We start from the raw sequence: 17,559 nt of genomic DNA on the forward strand, positions 1-17,559 counted from the left end.
GTGTGTGGATCGTGGCTCTTGTCCGTGTGTGGATCGTGGCTCTTGTCGTGTGTGGATCGTGGTTCTTGTCCGTGTGTGGATCGTGGTTCTTGTCCTTGATTAACCTGAAGAGTTCTCAATGAGCAGATCAACTCCTACATGAACGCATTGACGCTAAAATGAGATTCCTCCTTCTTTCATATTCATTTGACTTCCTTAAACGGAGGCTAAATGTTTTTAATATATTTTAAGTTTGTATTGTTTTTTACACACACACACACACACACACACACACACACACACACACACACACACAAAAGAAATCCCCTGTTTGATTGACAGCCACTAGCTGCAACCTTTCTGTGATAAGAGAAGGAGTGACTTATCTTTTTAATTGGTTAGCAACGTACTGACGCCGTCCACTACTTCCTGACGTTTCATTGACTAAACAATTAATTGATTAATCAAAGAGGAAAAGATAATTTAAATAATCATCAGTTGCAGTCTTGTGTTGGATATGAAACCGGTGTCCAGTGTTGCTATTTTCTGTATATTTTTAAGTAAACTAAGTCACAGTTTAAAAGCTCAAAGCCCACAAGATCAGCCTGAAGCTTTTTTTACATGTATTTATGTGTTTCTTTATTGTTTTTAAGACAACAGCACTGAGTGTGTTTGATGAGAAGTATCCACACAAATATCAGTTCATACACTCAAAAGGCCTGAATAGGTTGACTGTGTGTGCACACATAGAGTCTGTGCACTCTGTGTTTCATTGACTGGTCCGGATGTTTCCATGTGTGTGGCCTGCCTCGCTGTGTGTGTCTTCGTTGCTGTGTTTTGCATCAACACCGCCCCTCTGATCTCACTCACACACACACACACACACACACACACACACACTCTATCGGCATCATTTGCAGGCGATGACACCCGTCCCTGTTTCTAACCGCGCAGACCGGCGTGTCACAGCAGCCGCCATGTTTCTAATCATCCTCACGCAGAAAATCTCCGCCTTTTGTTGCCGTCAGCTGATAGCGTTGGGCGTTAACCCCCCCCACAACCCGACTCTCCCACCTGGGCCAATATCAGAGATTGATTGCTTTTGTCTGGCTATCGGGGTCGTTCAGGTGAGATTGGCAGAATGAGGAGGCGCTGAGTGTCGTTCCTCGGCTCAGTACGGTACGCCGGCGTGCCTTTAAACATGCATGATGACCTGCATCAAATGTTGATGATGAATAGGCAGCTGCATCATGGGGGGGGGGGGGGGTGTAAATAGGTCAAATTGACTTCTCTGTCACTTCAGGTCACTTTTAATCAAAGAAGAAAGTTCATTCAAATTCTCAACTCTGTAGAACGTCCTCATCCGTCCGTTAGCTCGAAGCTCAACCTCAGCCTCTCCCTCTGAACAACAATACAGACCTCAGACGGATGTTTGCTGCACGCTGGATCCTCTCGGCCACTCTGCCTGCCGGTTGCCGGGCGGGGTGGCTTCATGCTCTGCACACTAGCCACACATCCTAAATAATTCACACTCTACTTGAGAATTCTCCAACAGACTCACTGCCGCCATTAGACAGTCTCTGGCTGCCAGTGTTTCTGTTTCTTTTCTTTTTTTCCTCGGGGGTGGGGGGGCTTGTTTTTCACATTTCAACTCCAGCATTTCAACCTCAACCACCAAAAAATAGAGGAGGAGAAGAAGAAGACGACGGTGGCGGCGTTGGAGGGGGAAATGAAAAACGAGTAATACCTCGGGTCGATGAGAGTTCATGGACAATCCAATATATAAAAGCCAGTTTACATGCATAACACTTCAACATTAAGATTTTTCACAGAGTTCAGCATATTTTCTAGAACTCTCTGCCTCTACTATTTTTTTTAATCCGAGAGGCCTCTTTGACAATGTCTCCCTCATGCAAAATGCATGAGCGCTTGTGGATCGATACAGGCCCTTTAATCTCTCTACATAGACAGCTCCCGCGCTCAGGCGTTGAACCCACACCCGTGGCTGCCACCGCTGCACCCAGATCAGAGGCCAGAGAGAGGGATCAGCCCGAGCCACGAGGGTCCCTGACACGGGGTCCGTGGCCCCCGATGTGGGCCTGTTGACTGTGGGAAAGCTCTCCGACATCCTGTAAAACAACGCTTTCATGCTTCTTCTAAACATGAAATTCTGCTCGCAAAAACAGGTGCTCGCAGTAAAAAAAACAGAAGTAATCGTCTCTGTTTAGTCATGGAGGCCATTATTACTCCCACAATAAGAATTCCAAACACGCCGCCGTTGCTGCTACCAGATACATAAAACACACAGTGGAGGAAGACATACAGTATTCACCTCTTTGGCTTCAGGAAACGTAGAACTACCACAATGTAGAAGTACCCCATGCCAAGTAAAAGTTCTGCGTTTAAAAGTTGAATTAGTGAAGCGGAGGTTAGAGCGTCTTTAGCTTCTGCTCTGTGACGTATCTCACGGTGAAGGACGAGGAAGTTTTGCATCATCTGACAAACCTTCATCTGCATGTCCTCACAACAGTTGGTATGAAAGTAAAGTAAATCTTCGTTTTTCGTGTTTTCCTACGAAAGCCTGCAATCAATTTTCTCTCGTAACGCGTACGCAAGTTATGTGACAAAAGCATCAATATTGACTTCTAGTTTCACATGTGAAACGCTCCCCTAAACTGTAACAGAAGCTGAAGTCGCTCTGGCTTCCGTTTCACTGGACTTTAAGCTAAAGTAGCTGTTTATTGTATCTGCCAGCTGTAGGTAAGGCTGGTGATCGTCTGTATTCCTCTTATTGCAACACATCCCATGAAATGTGCACCGTCCCCTTTAAATAGCGCTTTTTGCTCCTGTGACATTTTCCTCTGTGGCCTTGATTTTCACTGCAGTATAAAAGTGCTTCTGTGTAGAAACAGAACAATCCTGACTGGAAGTGGAGAGAACTCAAGTGTTACTAATGTCGGAGAGTCTCTACGCACTACATGTGTTGAACTATATACATTTATACAACCTGTACTCTGTGCTCTGCTCTGTGTTCAGCAGCAGTTCAGTCAAAGTTTTAAAGATGTTTTGTCTCAGACGAGTCAATTGTGGCTTCATAGTTTCATAATTTAATGTTTTTTACTGAATCTGGTTAAATTTAAAAAGTTTATTTGTGGCGAGATTTTAAATAAGACAGAATAAAACGTTTTGGCTGCTTTTTGTGAGGGAAGCGTTCGTCACACATAATGTGTTCAAGAACCGTCGGGAATATGGGAATCTGACGACAATGCAGTTTTTTACAGCTTCGGGGAAGGATGAACGGTGTAGTTTTGCCGATTGTTTAAAGAAAACATACTTCTCAATTTTGGGGGTTCAGAGGTAGAATATTTCCCTCAGAGATGAGTGGAGTGAAAGTATAAAATAATGTAAAACGGAAACTACACCGACATCAAAGCTGTGCTGTGCACCACTGAAAACACCCACCAGTGTTCAGAGTGGGAGCAGCATTTAGGTTAATTCAGTCTTTAGTTCGATCAGTTGGTGATTCAGATTATGACAATGTCACCGTTAGTTGGAGCCAGAGATTACAGAGAGCCGTCTGTCTGTCGGCTGAGACTCTCCTGGGGGGGAAACGTGGAGCTGCCACACAAAAACAAAAAAGCCCCCTTCTTTTTTTTTTGTGTCAATTTTCCGCACAAAAGAAGATTGCTATGGCTTCCTTTTATCAACACTTTTGTTTACTTAGGATGTGCCAAATGCAGGATTTAGTGTCACATTTGTCTGGCGCTTTCGGCGAGCTCACACTTCAGCGGCTCTTATTATCAGCCATTTTGAAGCTGTTACTCATTTTGCAAGTCATTTAGCTATTTTCTGAGACGTCGTCATTTCCATGTCGAGGTGCGCTCTTGTCTGCGCGGGGCTTTGATCATATTTTGTACAAACAGATTTGGGAAACAAAAGAAGAAGACTTTTCTTTAGAACCTGGCTGTTTGTAAATATCAAATGAGGGAGGAAGCATTATTACATTTAATAAAAGCAGACGTCCTCGCGAGGGAAACGCGGCCAAACGGAATAAAACATTAGCGCCGTTCCTGAGCTTTGTTCTTCTTTTTTTAAACTGTGGTTGTGTAAACAGTTGACAAACTCTCGTGATTAAGTCGCAGTTGATCAGCTCGGATGGCGAAAGGAAAGTTAACTAATGAACAACAAGAGCCGTTTGAGTGGAGGAGCAGAGAGCCATCAGTTAAGTGGAGTATATCGGGGCCCACCTCCGGATAGTGTGTTGCGTTTTAGAAATGATCCAACATGGCTGATGCATCAGCTCTGCCTCCCCATTGTCTTCCGCCCTCAAGAACTCCCTTCCTCCCTGCCTCCTCCCCCACCCCCCCATAATGCAATGCAGCTTTTGTTCACTCATTCTTTTAACCGTTTCTTTGGCTGCGAGTTGTCACGGTGGGACAAATTAAGGAAGCGGTAATAGGGTTATGTCAAGTAGACGGAGGTGCCGGCACTGTGTGGATGCCTCCCTCCCCTCTGTCTCCATGAAAGGTTACTGCGCTCGCCGGGGTTTTTGTCCCCCCCCCCCGCCCCCGCCGTAATGAGAAAGGCGACGGACGAGCCTCCATCAGTCCTGCAACACCTACTGACAGATAGCATTTAGAGACTGGAGAAAAAGAAGCATTAGGGAAAGAGCGAGTGAGCATCACAGGAAGTAATACGGCAACATGAGCGTGACTGATCGCGGCGGATGCGCGTGACCGGCAAAAGCGATCCCTCTCGCCGAGGGCGCTGTGCTTTAACATTTACCTGCGTGACACCTTCACGTGTATATATGTATGTTTGTAATTTTCTTCCTCACAGATGTGCGCCTCGCCAAGTTTGACACTTTTTACATTTTCCATCGGAGCCGTCGGCGTTGCGCCCCTCAACAGGGCGGCATCCTTTAAAATATTGAGCAGGGATCGCAGCCTTTTGGGTTTCAGTGTGATATTACATTCATGACCCACTCGCAGATATTACGCTCACATTTCTTCCGCCTCCTTTAGGGGAGAATTTCTCAAACCCTTTCCTCTCGGAGCCGCCGTGGTTTCGGGGCAGATGTCCGTGCAAAATGTGTAACCGTGCGAGAGTCCCCGTAGCCACGTTTTGATGGCGGTGGCACGGAAGGAATGCAGGAGGCGGCGGGGTTGTTGTTGTTGTGTGCTGCCGGTGATGTGGTCATAGGGGCAGGGTTGGATCTTAGGTAATGACAGCGGACGCTCGGGGCTCTTCATGCTACACGGAGGGTTTCATAGCCTGGCAGGTGTCGGCACAGAACCCGCCGCTACATCCCAACGCTGAGGGAAACACGTTGGGACTGGGACAGAGGCACACGCCCACACAGACTTTATATTTAGAGCCTCTATTTAAGTAGCACTTCTCCAAATACAGGCGCCTACTGAACAAAACAAAAAAAGACTGTGCTCCATAAAAAACGATGAAAAGGAACAAAGCACAGGAAGGAACAGATTTAGCTTCCAGACGCCGACGGAGAAGCTGGGTCACGTTCAGGCTCCAGCCTGCTGTTTAACCCACAGGGACGAGCTCTTTAACCCATCTATGCATCATTATAGATGGTAGATTATCACTCACCCGATGTATGGATCACACCATTGTTTGAAATTCTGATCAAAATTGTCACACGTTTTGCATGTCCCAGCGCTCCTCTCTGTCCTGATGGTTAAAGATGGTTTGTGCCGCTTTTTATTTTCCCACTTTATTGCGTCTCACACCGTGAGCCTCCGGTGCAGATACGCCGGGTTGATTGGATTTGATTGATTGATTGATTGATTGATTGATTGATTGATTGACGTGGATCTACTTTGAAGGAGTTTCTGGCCATTGCATATGTTTGAAGGAGTGAAAGACGAGTGCTGGAACTATTGGATCGTTTTCAGTATCAATTCATCTGCTGATTATTGATCAATCGTTGAAATGTGTTTTACTTTATTTATAAAGCGTCTTTCAAAGCAGTGTTACAAAGTGCTTTACAATACAAACAGAACACATTTAGACACAGAGGATGAGAAGAACTAAAGGCCACTAACTGAACACATAAAAAAACTAGTGATACAAACTGAAATGTAATAAAACCCAAATAAAATCACAGAAAAGCAATTCTAACAAAAAGTGGGGTTTTAAAAGCGATTTGAAAGATGAGACCGAGTTTGCAGCCGAGATCTCCTCGGGCAGCTCATTACACAGTTTAGGAGCCCTGACTGCGAAGGCTCCATCACCTTTATGTATGAACCTGGACCCTGGTACAACAAGGATCTCAGGATGCAGGAAGAGACTTGGGGGCAATAAGAGATCTGATAGATCGGGGCGAGGCCTCTAAGGGCTTTTCATGTCATCAATAATAGCTAAAAATCAATTCTAAAACCAGGAAAAATGCCAATTATATTCACCAGAGCCTTCAAAGTGCTTGTTTTGTCCCAAAATATTCAATTCATAATGCACAAACCAAACAATATTTGGCATTTTTGCTTGATTCTCATAAAAAAATACGACAAATGTACTAACAAACCAGCAAGTATGAGGAAAGGCAAATGGTGTTACACTTCTGGTGACAGGAAGCAGCGTGGTTTATGGGAAATGTGGTCTTTAGGTGGAGGAACATCAACACTAACAGCATAAATGTGAGGCAACCAATCGTCCACAAAGATATCATTCATTTATTTCCACACTCAGGTGCGACTGTAAATGTTTTAGAATGGAGCGAATACACATCTAACACAAGTAGTCAGTACAGTCACACACACACACACACATTCACACGTTTCCTGACACCTTCATCGGTCTGGCTGCGGCTTCCGATGCTCCACTCTGATATAATATGCGGGTGCTGGAGGCCGCCGTGGCCCCCCGGGCATCCGACAGTATTGATGTACCATTCCTCACTTCTACGCTGCTAAATATGAGAGCGCGGTAGCTGCAGTGTGAACCCCTGACCCCTCCGGGAGACACACCAGCATTCACAGTTGTGGGAAATAGGTCTCTGGTTCCCCAACTGCCTGTTTAGAGTAATGGTCAAAGGTGTGTCTGCTGGAAGGGAACATTACTGCGTATGACCAATCTGCTCCCAAATGGAATACACTTTATGTCACCGCACCAATCTCTGTAATTGACTACGCTTTGGGCTGCAACCATTATGGTTAAGGTTGCCTTTTTATTTATTTTTTTACAAAACGTCAATGAAATCTGAAATGCACAAGTTTGGAGGATTCTGAGAATGATTGCTTTGGATGGATTTGAATTGTGGGACATTTCTTGCTCTTAAGAACACCTGATATGTGTAATGTGCTTGCCAAGCAGCACTTCCTGTCAAGGTATCTCCACACCCGGTCCTCATGAGTCCAGATCGATGCCGGGTTTTCACCGCTGACAGGTAGTGTCCCCTCATGCTGTTGAATCGGGGGGGGCCCGGGACAACAGGTGAATTCAATCAGCAAGGTGGCAGAAGGGAAAAGTACTCTGGAGCCTGACGATTGGATTTGAGCACATTGGCCTGATTATTGATCGGTAACTTAGCATGATTACAGCGCTGCGTGATTGTCCGTGTGTGCGTTCTTGCTCCTCTGGGTTGTAAAAATAAACCAAATGTTTCAAAGTCAAGTTACATGACCCAATTCAGAGTTCATGTTTGGACTTGAGTGTAGATTCAAAGCTAAAATAAGGATTAGGTTTAAGTTAGAGTACAGACAATAGAGCAGCACCGACACGTCAGAAGAAATGTACACCCAATACTTAGGGATGAGCAACGTCAACAAAATCCTCTTTTTTGGTTTATGAAATATCAACATGTACCATAAAAAATAGTACATTTTAATTGTCAGTTTATTTAAATACATAACCAGATAATGTAATTTCTTTGGCTAATTGAGTAAGTTAATTGCCAGGGATGTTGAATCGAGAACTAAACGCCCAAGAATAATCTCCGTTAATTAACAAATATTCCTAATTTCATGGTTTACTGTGTAAAATTGAATTGCCTGACTCTACCTGATAATACCTGGACATTTACTGTCTAGTTACGGTTAATTACAGTTATTATACAGCAACATTCTGCTAAATCACAGTAATCTGGTCGACATTTACTGTCTAGTTACAGGTAATTACAGTTATTCTATAGCAACATACTGCTACACCGCAGTAATATACTGACATAGCTACTGTGAAGTCACAGTATAAACCTGTTATTTCAGAATGATTTACTGTGAAAATGGTACAATAACTTCCTGTTAAAATAATGCAACTGATAGCCGGTAATTTACTGTGAATTTACAGTTAAATAATTGACAGTGCGTACCTGTATTGGTAGACTGGTGTTAGTTTGAAGCCCAAGAGTTCACATGGATGGTTTTGATAGTTGGTAAGAGGATTTGTTGGGGGGGGGGTAACTGAGGGTTGAGGGGTGGATGATGATGACGATCTGTGCACTACAGATTGTAAAGCCCCAGACACAAAGTTTTCATTTTAAATGCCTACACGGGTAAACAAATACAAGTACAAGCATGTCTCTTGCATTCATTTCCTGTCTGCCATTGAGCTCATTTGTTCCCAACCCCGGAAGACAAAATGGGCGCCTGTGTATATGTGCTGGCTGACACATTAGCCTCCCCGTGTACATTCAGTAGTCACAAGCTTACATGCGCCACGTGACATTGTCCCCGAGAGCGACTCTCGTCCGCCACTGAATTTTTCATCATTGATCTGATGTGATTTCCGTGCTCGGGCCGTCCCTCTGCCCTGTCAGCTCTCTCTCTATCACAGCCTTCTCTCGGCCTGGAGGGCCAACGGGGCGTGAGCCATCGCCCCCGCTTGCCTGTCTCCCACCATGCCCAGACAAAAAGCCTTCCCCGTATTCCACCCACCACCGAGGACTATCACACACACACACACACACACACACACACTGGCCTGTGCGCTTTGTAGCCGCGAGCACACTAGACCTTTGGATAAGAGGGTGGTAAAGCGCTCGATGTATTGACGTCGACTGTCCGCAGCCATAAAGCTCCATCAACCCCCCTCCTCTCCTTCCTTGTCGAAGCAGCAGGAGTAGCGGTGGCTCGGTGTGTGTGTGTGTGTGTGTGTGTGTGTGTGTTTGGGGTGGAGGGTTGATGTATGACGGTGTGGGAGGCAGAGTCAGTACCTCTCGGTTTCTGCTCTGCCTCCTCCGGTGGACGCTTTCGTAAAAAAAAAAAAACATCCTAATATCTGGCCGCAGCTCGGTGAGCGATGGCCAGAGCCAACCTGCTGATCTTAGCACTCGGTGCATTAGTTTGCCATAAAGAAGCAGTGATTGTGAGACATGGCAGGGCGAAAACATATGAGGATGAATGGCACCATATAAAAGCCAGGCTCTGTTTCAAAATCCATTAGAGAAGCAAGTGCCTCGGCTCTGAACGCCTGCAAAAAGCCGGCGTCCAATCGAGGCATGGATCACAGATCGCTCCCGCAGTTCCGTCCCTGAACTGTCCATTTAATCAAACAATTTTTAATCAATGCATTAGTACATGACAGCTTTGAGGGGGGAAAAAGCATACTTCACTCGGAGCCTGATATCGGCATCCAAAGATAGGTGGGAGATGAATGCGGCTCATTTGGTGCTGAAGTGCGTTTTCTCCCGTGTGTGTGTGTGTGTGTGTGTGTGTGTGTGTGTGTGTGTGTGTGTGTACAGGCACGTTTTCTTCTAGTTGATATGAGTGCAGGCATGTGTGGTGTTCCATGAAAGCTGACCCCCCCCACCACCACCACGCACTCACACCCCACCCCCGCCGCACACACCTCCCTGTGGCACTGCCTCCTAATTACTCAGATCTGCGTTCAAAGTGAAGAAATAATGAAGGAGAGCTTTAATTATGCCTCCAGACAAAGGATCCCCGATGCCTCCACAACACAACGCTTGGCACGCCGAGATGGGTGAAGGCAGGTTAAACAGGAACCCCGTCCTCTGGGTGCACAGAAGCTGGTCAGCCTTGAATACAGACCGAGCCTGCAACCTGACGTGATGCCCGAGAACGCGGGGGAGGAGGGACGTCTGTAAAATGGACCCCCTGATTTAAAAAAAAAAAGATGAGCAACGTAGGTTTGTTATCTCTAACAGATATGACACAACCTTTAATTAGTGGGGATCCCTGAAGCTCTGGGCCTGAGATATAATCAGCGGACCTTTAGCGAGAGCACAACCCTCCCCTCTCTGAGTGCCCGCGGGGCCGGCTGATCGAGGCGTCCTCGTGCCCCCTCTTCTGCAGCGGGGTTGGCTGGCACTCTGGAGATGCCAGATAATGAGGAAGCCTGTCAGAGGAGCACTTCAAGGGTGCCCCTCCAAAGGCCTCGCCGCGTCTCAACACAACCCACCAGCACCAACACTGCCGCTTTGTTTTCTTCAGAGTGCGTCTCCAGAGGTCTCGGTTGTGTGTCCGGTGGGGTGGTGTAGCTCCCCCCCCCCCCCCGTCGGACTCCACAATCTCCTCCATAACTCGACTGATCACATCAGTGGCTCAGATGGACTAATTATCCTCCACACTGTGACCGATGGAGAATATGTCAGAGTTCCATATGAACTTCCACTCAAAGTTTGTCTCTGTGCATAAGTCTGTGCATAACCTTCATTGCGATACACGCGTTGTGCCCACGTGTCCGAGTGCAGAGTGCCACGTGACAAAGTGCATTTACTCAGCTACTTCTTGAGGGACTCGGCCTTACTTGAGGATTTCTCACGTTTGTTACTTCCTATTTCTATTCCGTTGCATTTCAGAAGCTCTGTACTTATCTGACCGTTGTAGTTACTAATTACTTGATATTAGGGCCATCACTGCCAGTGAGGACACTGAGTTTAGCAACCTGGGGGTACTTTACATTAGAATATTTTTTAAAAAATAACACACATTTGGGCATTTCATCGACTGATTTAAGTCATTTTATACTCGATGTATTTCAATTTCGAAACTTTTGGGAAATAAGTACATTTGAAAGTGATACATTCTGTATGGAAACAGGCTTTGGGAGGTAAAAGTCACGGAAAATGTCAGGTTGCAGATTGCAACCAAGTGAAACTTCTCCCATGTGTGTAGGATAATTATGGCGGTCGACACGAATGTCAGAGCCGATGTTTGGTTTGTCCGTTCTGGGCTACCGTAGAAACATGGCGGTGCAACATGGCGAGCTCGCTCTGTTTGTAGATATAAACGGCTCATTCTAAGGTAACAAGGTGATTGTACACTAAAGAAAACATACTCATTAATAATATATTCCATTCCCGTCAATAGATCCCCCTAAATGCTACACTGGCCCTTTAAAAATAGGCTAATAATCAATGAGAGAAAGATGATAAAACAGGGCAGAAATGTCAATAAAAACAGAAACATTCAGCTGTCAGTTATGATTTGATGTTTGAGGCAAACTGTGAGAAACTCAAAGTGTCCAATGGAACATGATTTGTGTTTCACTTCTGATACTTAACTACATTTCACACAGAAGAAGAAATGTTTGGATGCGGCCCTTTTGCACTAATGGATTATTTTACACTGCTACTCCTACTTAAGTAGAGGATCTGGGTACTTCTTCCTCCACTGTCACAGTGATGGGAGTTAAGGGAAATAAACAGTCATCTCTTATGAAGATTAGTGCGAGTGGGCCGTATTGATCAGCGGTCATACGATAAACAGTGGAGAACAGGAATGCTCCGCCAATCGTTTGGGCCCCATTAGTCTCCGCTTGTATCGCCTTTGATTATTGCTGACTGAGCTCCCAGTGCATGTGATGGCTTTTTACTGCTAGAACTGCTGCTTTCAACCTTTTTCTTCTTGAGGAGCACATTTAAATAACACCGGCTCCATAGACAAACCACTCCATATCTTCTGTCATGCCCGATGCTGGTGTCTCGTACACAAAGACGGATGTTGGTGGATGTTTCTGCGAGGAGATTAAAACCGGATTTAAAAATCCTGTGATGCCTCAAATCAGCTGAATCTCACGAGTCGGGGACTCAACACAAAACGTGTGCACAATTGCACAAATCCACAAACATGCAGACTCGGTAAATCCTCGGAGGGTAAATCCTGCTCTATAACGGGCGGGCAACACTGGCTCAGGAGACAGAGACAGAGACAGACATGACAGAGTTGACAGTGCCGGCGATGATGATGGTGATTGTGGTAATAATGATTATGCTGATTATTACGGGGCTGCCACAGCGATGTGGTGATTGCGCCTCCAGGAAGGAATAGAGGAAGACAAAGGGCGACAGTGACAAAAATTGATGAGGATGATAATGACTGAGATCACTTGTTTTTTCTTTTTCTCTTAGTGATCAACTTTGAGCCATTCGCAGCAGTTGTTGATCTTTCTGTAATTGGCAGAACAGCCGTGTGAGGAGTTAACTGAGGATATCTCACTGCTGCGTTTGAGGGCTTTGATTTCACATGACAAAAAGAAAAGGCACTGCTGAGAACATTCCAGCAACTCCCTTTGAAGGAAGTGATCTGGCAGTGCTCATTTGAATTATTAACTGGGTGAGACAGACAGACAGACAGAGCGAAAGAAAAAGGAGTAGCGAGAGACAGAAACACACAGGGAGATGGATTCCTGTCTTTAGCAGGCAACGGAAACCGCTCAGCATAAGCCACGTCACATATCTGCGATGACTGATCTTTGCATCAAACAATCAGGACAATTATCCAGCAGTGAGGCCGCACACTGGTAATAAAGCTGTCTGCTAATGGAGGTGAGGATTTGTTTGAGTTACTGGTGTTTCATCAGACACTTTCTTTCAGCTGACTTCATGAAATACAAGTATGAATGTGTAATTAGGGGTCAGCCGTCCCCCTGCTGCCTGCTTGGAATTGTTTAATCTGCAGAGGGAGCGTCCCGGAGTGCGTTAATTCTTCTCTGTGGTCGTGTTGCGTCTCCCACAGCAGGACCCTATTATTACTGTCAGAGTGGCCAAAGCACAAAAACGTAGAAGGTGACACTTCAGGTAATGTACTTGAGGAGGGAAATGTCTCAGTAACCCTGACAACATGCGTGTCCGTCCCGTCTACGTCATGTTCAGTGGAGACATGTGAGCTGTGGTCGCGCTTGCTGGGAGCCGTTCCTACGTTTCACGTCAGTGAAGGAAAGAAGAGCGTTTAAGAGTTGTTGCTTACTGTGAGGCTGAAGATGCCAAACCGGTGGCCGGTGAAACGCGTCGGCATTGTACGTTTCTGTAAATAAAGGATGCGATGTTTGCATTCAGTGAGAGCAAAACCAAAAGTAAATGTTGACTTTCTGTTTGTAACTTAACACCTTCACGCTAAGAGCGGTTGTTATAGATTGACGGTAGTTACGTCTTTCCGTTGTTCTGTTATGTGTTACCTTGCGTTGTTTTGTTACGTAGTTTCGTTACGTTGTTCCTTCTGTTGCGTCGTTAAGTTACGTCGTTGTGTTAATTTGTTACATTGTTAAGTTACATTGTTAGGTTACGTTATTACGTTGTTTTGTTACGTTGTTAGGTTGTTATGTTGTTACATTGTTACACTGTTACGTTGTTTTGTTACGTTGTTACATTTTTACGCTATTATGTTATTACTCTAACAAAAAAACATGATATTTTTCTCACCTTAAGCAAACCTAACCAATCGTTTCACACTGGTAATACGGGGCTGATATGAAACATATTCATGAAATGTGAAAACACTCAAAATGCATACAACCGTAGTGAACAGCAGCCCTAACATGTTTCTGAACTACCCCCATTTCCAGAAGCACATTCAAGCATTAAGTTGATTTCCAACAACCCGTACAGCTGCGTCAATCTAATCCAAGCTTGTCGCCTTTTTTGAGGCAGTTTTTCTGTTGCCATTATTCTGGCTCTGGCACAGGAAGATAACATCCCTCTTCTTAATCCTGCCTAAAGAGCTCTGATTGTCTTAGTTGTTTTTCCAACCGGGGAAACAGCCATCAACGAGCACAACACTAGACCTTCTTGAATCGCTGGAGAATAAAAAATATATATAAATAAGCCACCCGTAAAGATAGAAATCATCTTGTAAGGACCAAGTTGGATCTTTTGAGTCTCGATCCCTCTGCATCCGTCCCTTTAATTCCTCCGGGCGCTCCGTGGTGGCATGTGATAGCATCACGCTGGAGGATCTAAAGATACAGGACATTGTATTTTGTAGAGATTGCAAAGCCCTTAAAGGCAAATTTGTGACTTTGGGCTTTATAAATATAAATTGACTTGACTTGATTGTATTAAGAGGAATCATAAGATCAAGAGGAACCACACCTTGGCGTACGCTGGCCGTGGCCCATGTTCCACCAATCTCTGCTGAGACATCAAGGTTTTGAAGCTTGGGTTGTGTTGGATGAGATTAGAGGTAGATTTCCCTGCGTTTCCTACATCTTTAAGGTAATGGGCGTCTGGCGCCTATGATGTAACGAATCCATCTTGTGCATTCTCTTTGTCCGCTTCTTTTACAGCGGCATTAAACAGAATTAATGGAGAGAAAAAAAAGATACATTAAAAAGGAAGCCCTGAGTTGTTTAGCGTGTGTACTGTTTAGCGTGCGCCCGACAGTGCATGCATGGCTGGGTGCGTATTAACAGCTCAGTAGAAGCACGGTCAGATGAAGAAGGATGTCACATAATAACTGCCTGCTTTTGTTTCAGTGCATTTTCCTCCGGCTTCTCAGATATGTATGTCTGTTGTACATGCTGTACAGTATGTGTCCTTGAGCAGGCACACGGGAGAGGGAGGTGGTGCCGGCCACCGAGGATGGGCTATGTGTGTGTGTGTGTGTTTATGTGTGTGTTTGCGGTGTGGGGGGGCCGCAATTAAAAGGAAGCATGCAGTGTCCCATGAGGTGCTAATGCCCAGGATCAGCTGTTCTAATGTCATTCACATCCCTTCCGTTTGATGTATGAATCCATCGGGGACTTCATCAGTAACCCCTCCCTCACTGCTACCACCACCACTTTTATAACCCCACCCTAACCTACCCAACCCCCTGTCGGCTCTACAACCCCTCCTCCTCCTCACCCCCCTCCTCCTCCTCCTCGGCTTGCACAGAACCTCCCCTTCTGTGTCTGAATGCTTATGTTGGCTTTTATCGCGCTCAAAGTAAACAGAGTCGCGTCAGGGATAGTGAGAGAGAGAGAGAGAGAGAGAGAGGGGGGGGGAGAGAGAGAGTCCTATAGAGAGAGAGAGAGAGAGAGAGAGAGTGCAACAGTGATAAAGGTGGAACATGCACATTGTCTGCGCGCCGCTCGCCTCCCCGCTTCATCTTCAATAGAGACACAAAAGCCAGCAAAAGGGAAATTTAAAAGGCGAAGAGGAGGCAGAAGAAAAGGAGGTGATCCGAAGAGAGAGAGAGAGAGAGAGAGAGAGAGAGAGAGAGAGTGAGAGTGAGAGTGTAGAGCGGAAGGATCTCCCTGCTAAATGCGCAAAGCGTCCCGTCACCCCACGCTGAGCTCCATGGCCAACTCCGGCTGCCTGCTGCTCTCCGGCTCCGGGATGCTACCACACTCGCTCCAGTGTCCCCCTGCCTTCCTCTACCTGCCCGAGGTAAGACTGAACGGAGCTCGCTTATGTCGCGCGCTCTCTCTCTCTCTCTCTCTCTCTCTCTCTCTCTCTCTCCCCCTTCTCTCTCGCTCTCTCTCTCCTCTCCGCCTTCCATTCCATTCCTCCGTGCGCTCCGCGGCGGCACGTGATAGCATCGCGCGCTCGCTTTTGTGTGTCGTTACCTTCTGCGCACTTTCACCCACCTCACCCTTGACCCTCACCCTGGCTTTGTGGGAGAAAAAAATAAAGGGGGGGGTCGCTTCTTTAATTTGATCCTCTCGACCATCCTGTTCTTCATTCCCTCCCCCACTCTTCCTCCCCCTCCTCCCTTCTTTTGAGCGTAATAAAGCAGTGAATTAGCGGTTGCTGTGACGCTGTGTGTGTGTACATGCAGCCGCCTCATGACTCATTGTGCTCGGATGTGTTTGGGTTCGTTGCTGCTGCTGCTTCCCGTCGCCTGTCTCTGCAGAGATGAGACAACTTCTTCTTCTTCACTTTTTTTAAGGATGTCAACTCTGTCTGTTAAGAATTATGTAGAAACCTTAATTTATCCGCATGTGTGTCCTATACATTGTGAATATGTCACTTAATCTAACCCCCAAACTGGATCTGCTCAACATTTTTAAGAAAAAGAAACAAATTTAATCTGATTACAAAGAAAATGATACGTTATTTTTAACCCCTAAAATCTGTAAATTGGGGCTGCGAGGCCTCCTGTATTAACAATGTTATTACACTGCTGGTATTTAAATGTTAAGAAATATATCTGTAAGTCCTGTGCATTTTAGTTTTATTATGTGAAAACAAATAGAAAAGTGTTTGTGAATTATTGAAGGAGGACTTTTTTTTTCCTCATCGCTGTGATTTTAAGGATGTTGTACGTTGTAAAGTCTCGCTGCTACAGACAGAATAAAACACACAGATTCACTCAGACTCGTAAAATCGCACTAAAACTTCTTTCAAAACGTCTCGATTCATCGCAAAGGCCACAGCGAGCTCTTCAATCTCTCCCACACCCCTTCATTTTTCTAATGGCGATCACCGGCGGGTGACAACACTCTGAATAATTATATATCTCTGCAAATTAACATTGATTTTCCTCCTTTTTTTTGTTTTGGTCCTCCTCCTTTGGAAATTGATTCTGTCACTGATCCTCTTGTTTTGTGAAACCTGAAGACTGCAATTTTCTGAAGGGAGGTGAAAAAAAATCAACAACAAGGTGACTCTTAAGAGCCCGTGTGCCTGTCTGTCTGCTGAATTATTCACATGATTTAATTCAGCCAGTTGGGGACGGGGAGTGCTGTTACTGATGGGAGGATGAAGGGGGGGGGGGGGGGGGGGGGCGCGCAATTCAGGTTTTACTACCAGCTGCATCTGTAGCAGTAAACTGTGTGTGTTCCTGATTGAGGGGAAATAACGGTGAGGCTGCTCGCAGTGGAAACATTCTCATTTTGAGTCTTCCTCCTCCCCCTTTCTCCCCCACCATCATGGTAATGGACCTCACCCCCTCCCACCCATCTGTCCAAAGCGGGCACACCCCGCCGGCCAGCCAGGGATGGGATGAGATGGGATGGGATGGGGGGGAGGTAGGCAGGCCGGCAGGCATGTGGACAACCAGGTGCCACCAAAACACACAGTGAAGAGGAGCCCAGGCCTCCTCGTATTCGTTCAGATTATTATAAAAGGGAATCTTTATTTAGGCTCAGTGTGTGAAGCTTGGTGATCTGCCTTTTAATCCTAACAATTCAAACTAACGGTTCTTGTTTTCCTTCAAGCACCTCCAACTTCATGTTTCTAACGTTTAATTTTATTTTGATGACGACTATATTTTACATCTTTTACAAAAAAGAAGAGAAAGCTTCCCGAGCTCCTCTCCTCAAGTCCAAATGTTAGCAAACATGAGTTTAGGTGGGTTTACCTTCCACTACATCCCCTTTACATCCAAATCCTCAGAATGGCCGGTAAGCCTCTTGTGTGTGTGTGTGTGTGTGTGTGTGTGTGTGTGTGTGTGTGTGTGT

General features: G+C 45.7%; 1 protein-coding gene across 8 annotated transcripts in view; it reads left to right on the forward strand.

Moving 5' to 3' along the window:
- Window positions 1-17,559, forward strand: part of rbfox3a (RNA binding fox-1 homolog 3a) — a 196,968-nt gene that overhangs the window by 86,418 nt on the left and 92,991 nt on the right. For 2 of the 8 annotated variants that reach the window (XM_031861924.1, XM_031861925.1), the window contains exon 1: window positions 13,512-15,544. The exons of the other annotated variants lie outside the window; for them this stretch is intronic. In XM_031861924.1, the coding sequence (XP_031717784.1) occupies window positions 15,419-15,544 (126 nt within the window). In that variant the 5' untranslated portion in view covers window positions 13,512-15,418. Of the gene's footprint in view, window positions 1-13,511; window positions 15,545-17,559 lie in introns of those variants that run through there. 8 annotated transcript variants of the gene reach the window in all.

Source organism: Anarrhichthys ocellatus, unplaced genomic scaffold, assembly GCF_004355925.1.
Source record: "Anarrhichthys ocellatus isolate YVR2014 unplaced genomic scaffold, GSC_Weel_1.0 scaffold26, whole genome shotgun sequence".
Classification (NCBI taxonomy): Eukaryota; Metazoa; Chordata; class Actinopteri; order Perciformes; family Anarhichadidae; genus Anarrhichthys; species Anarrhichthys ocellatus.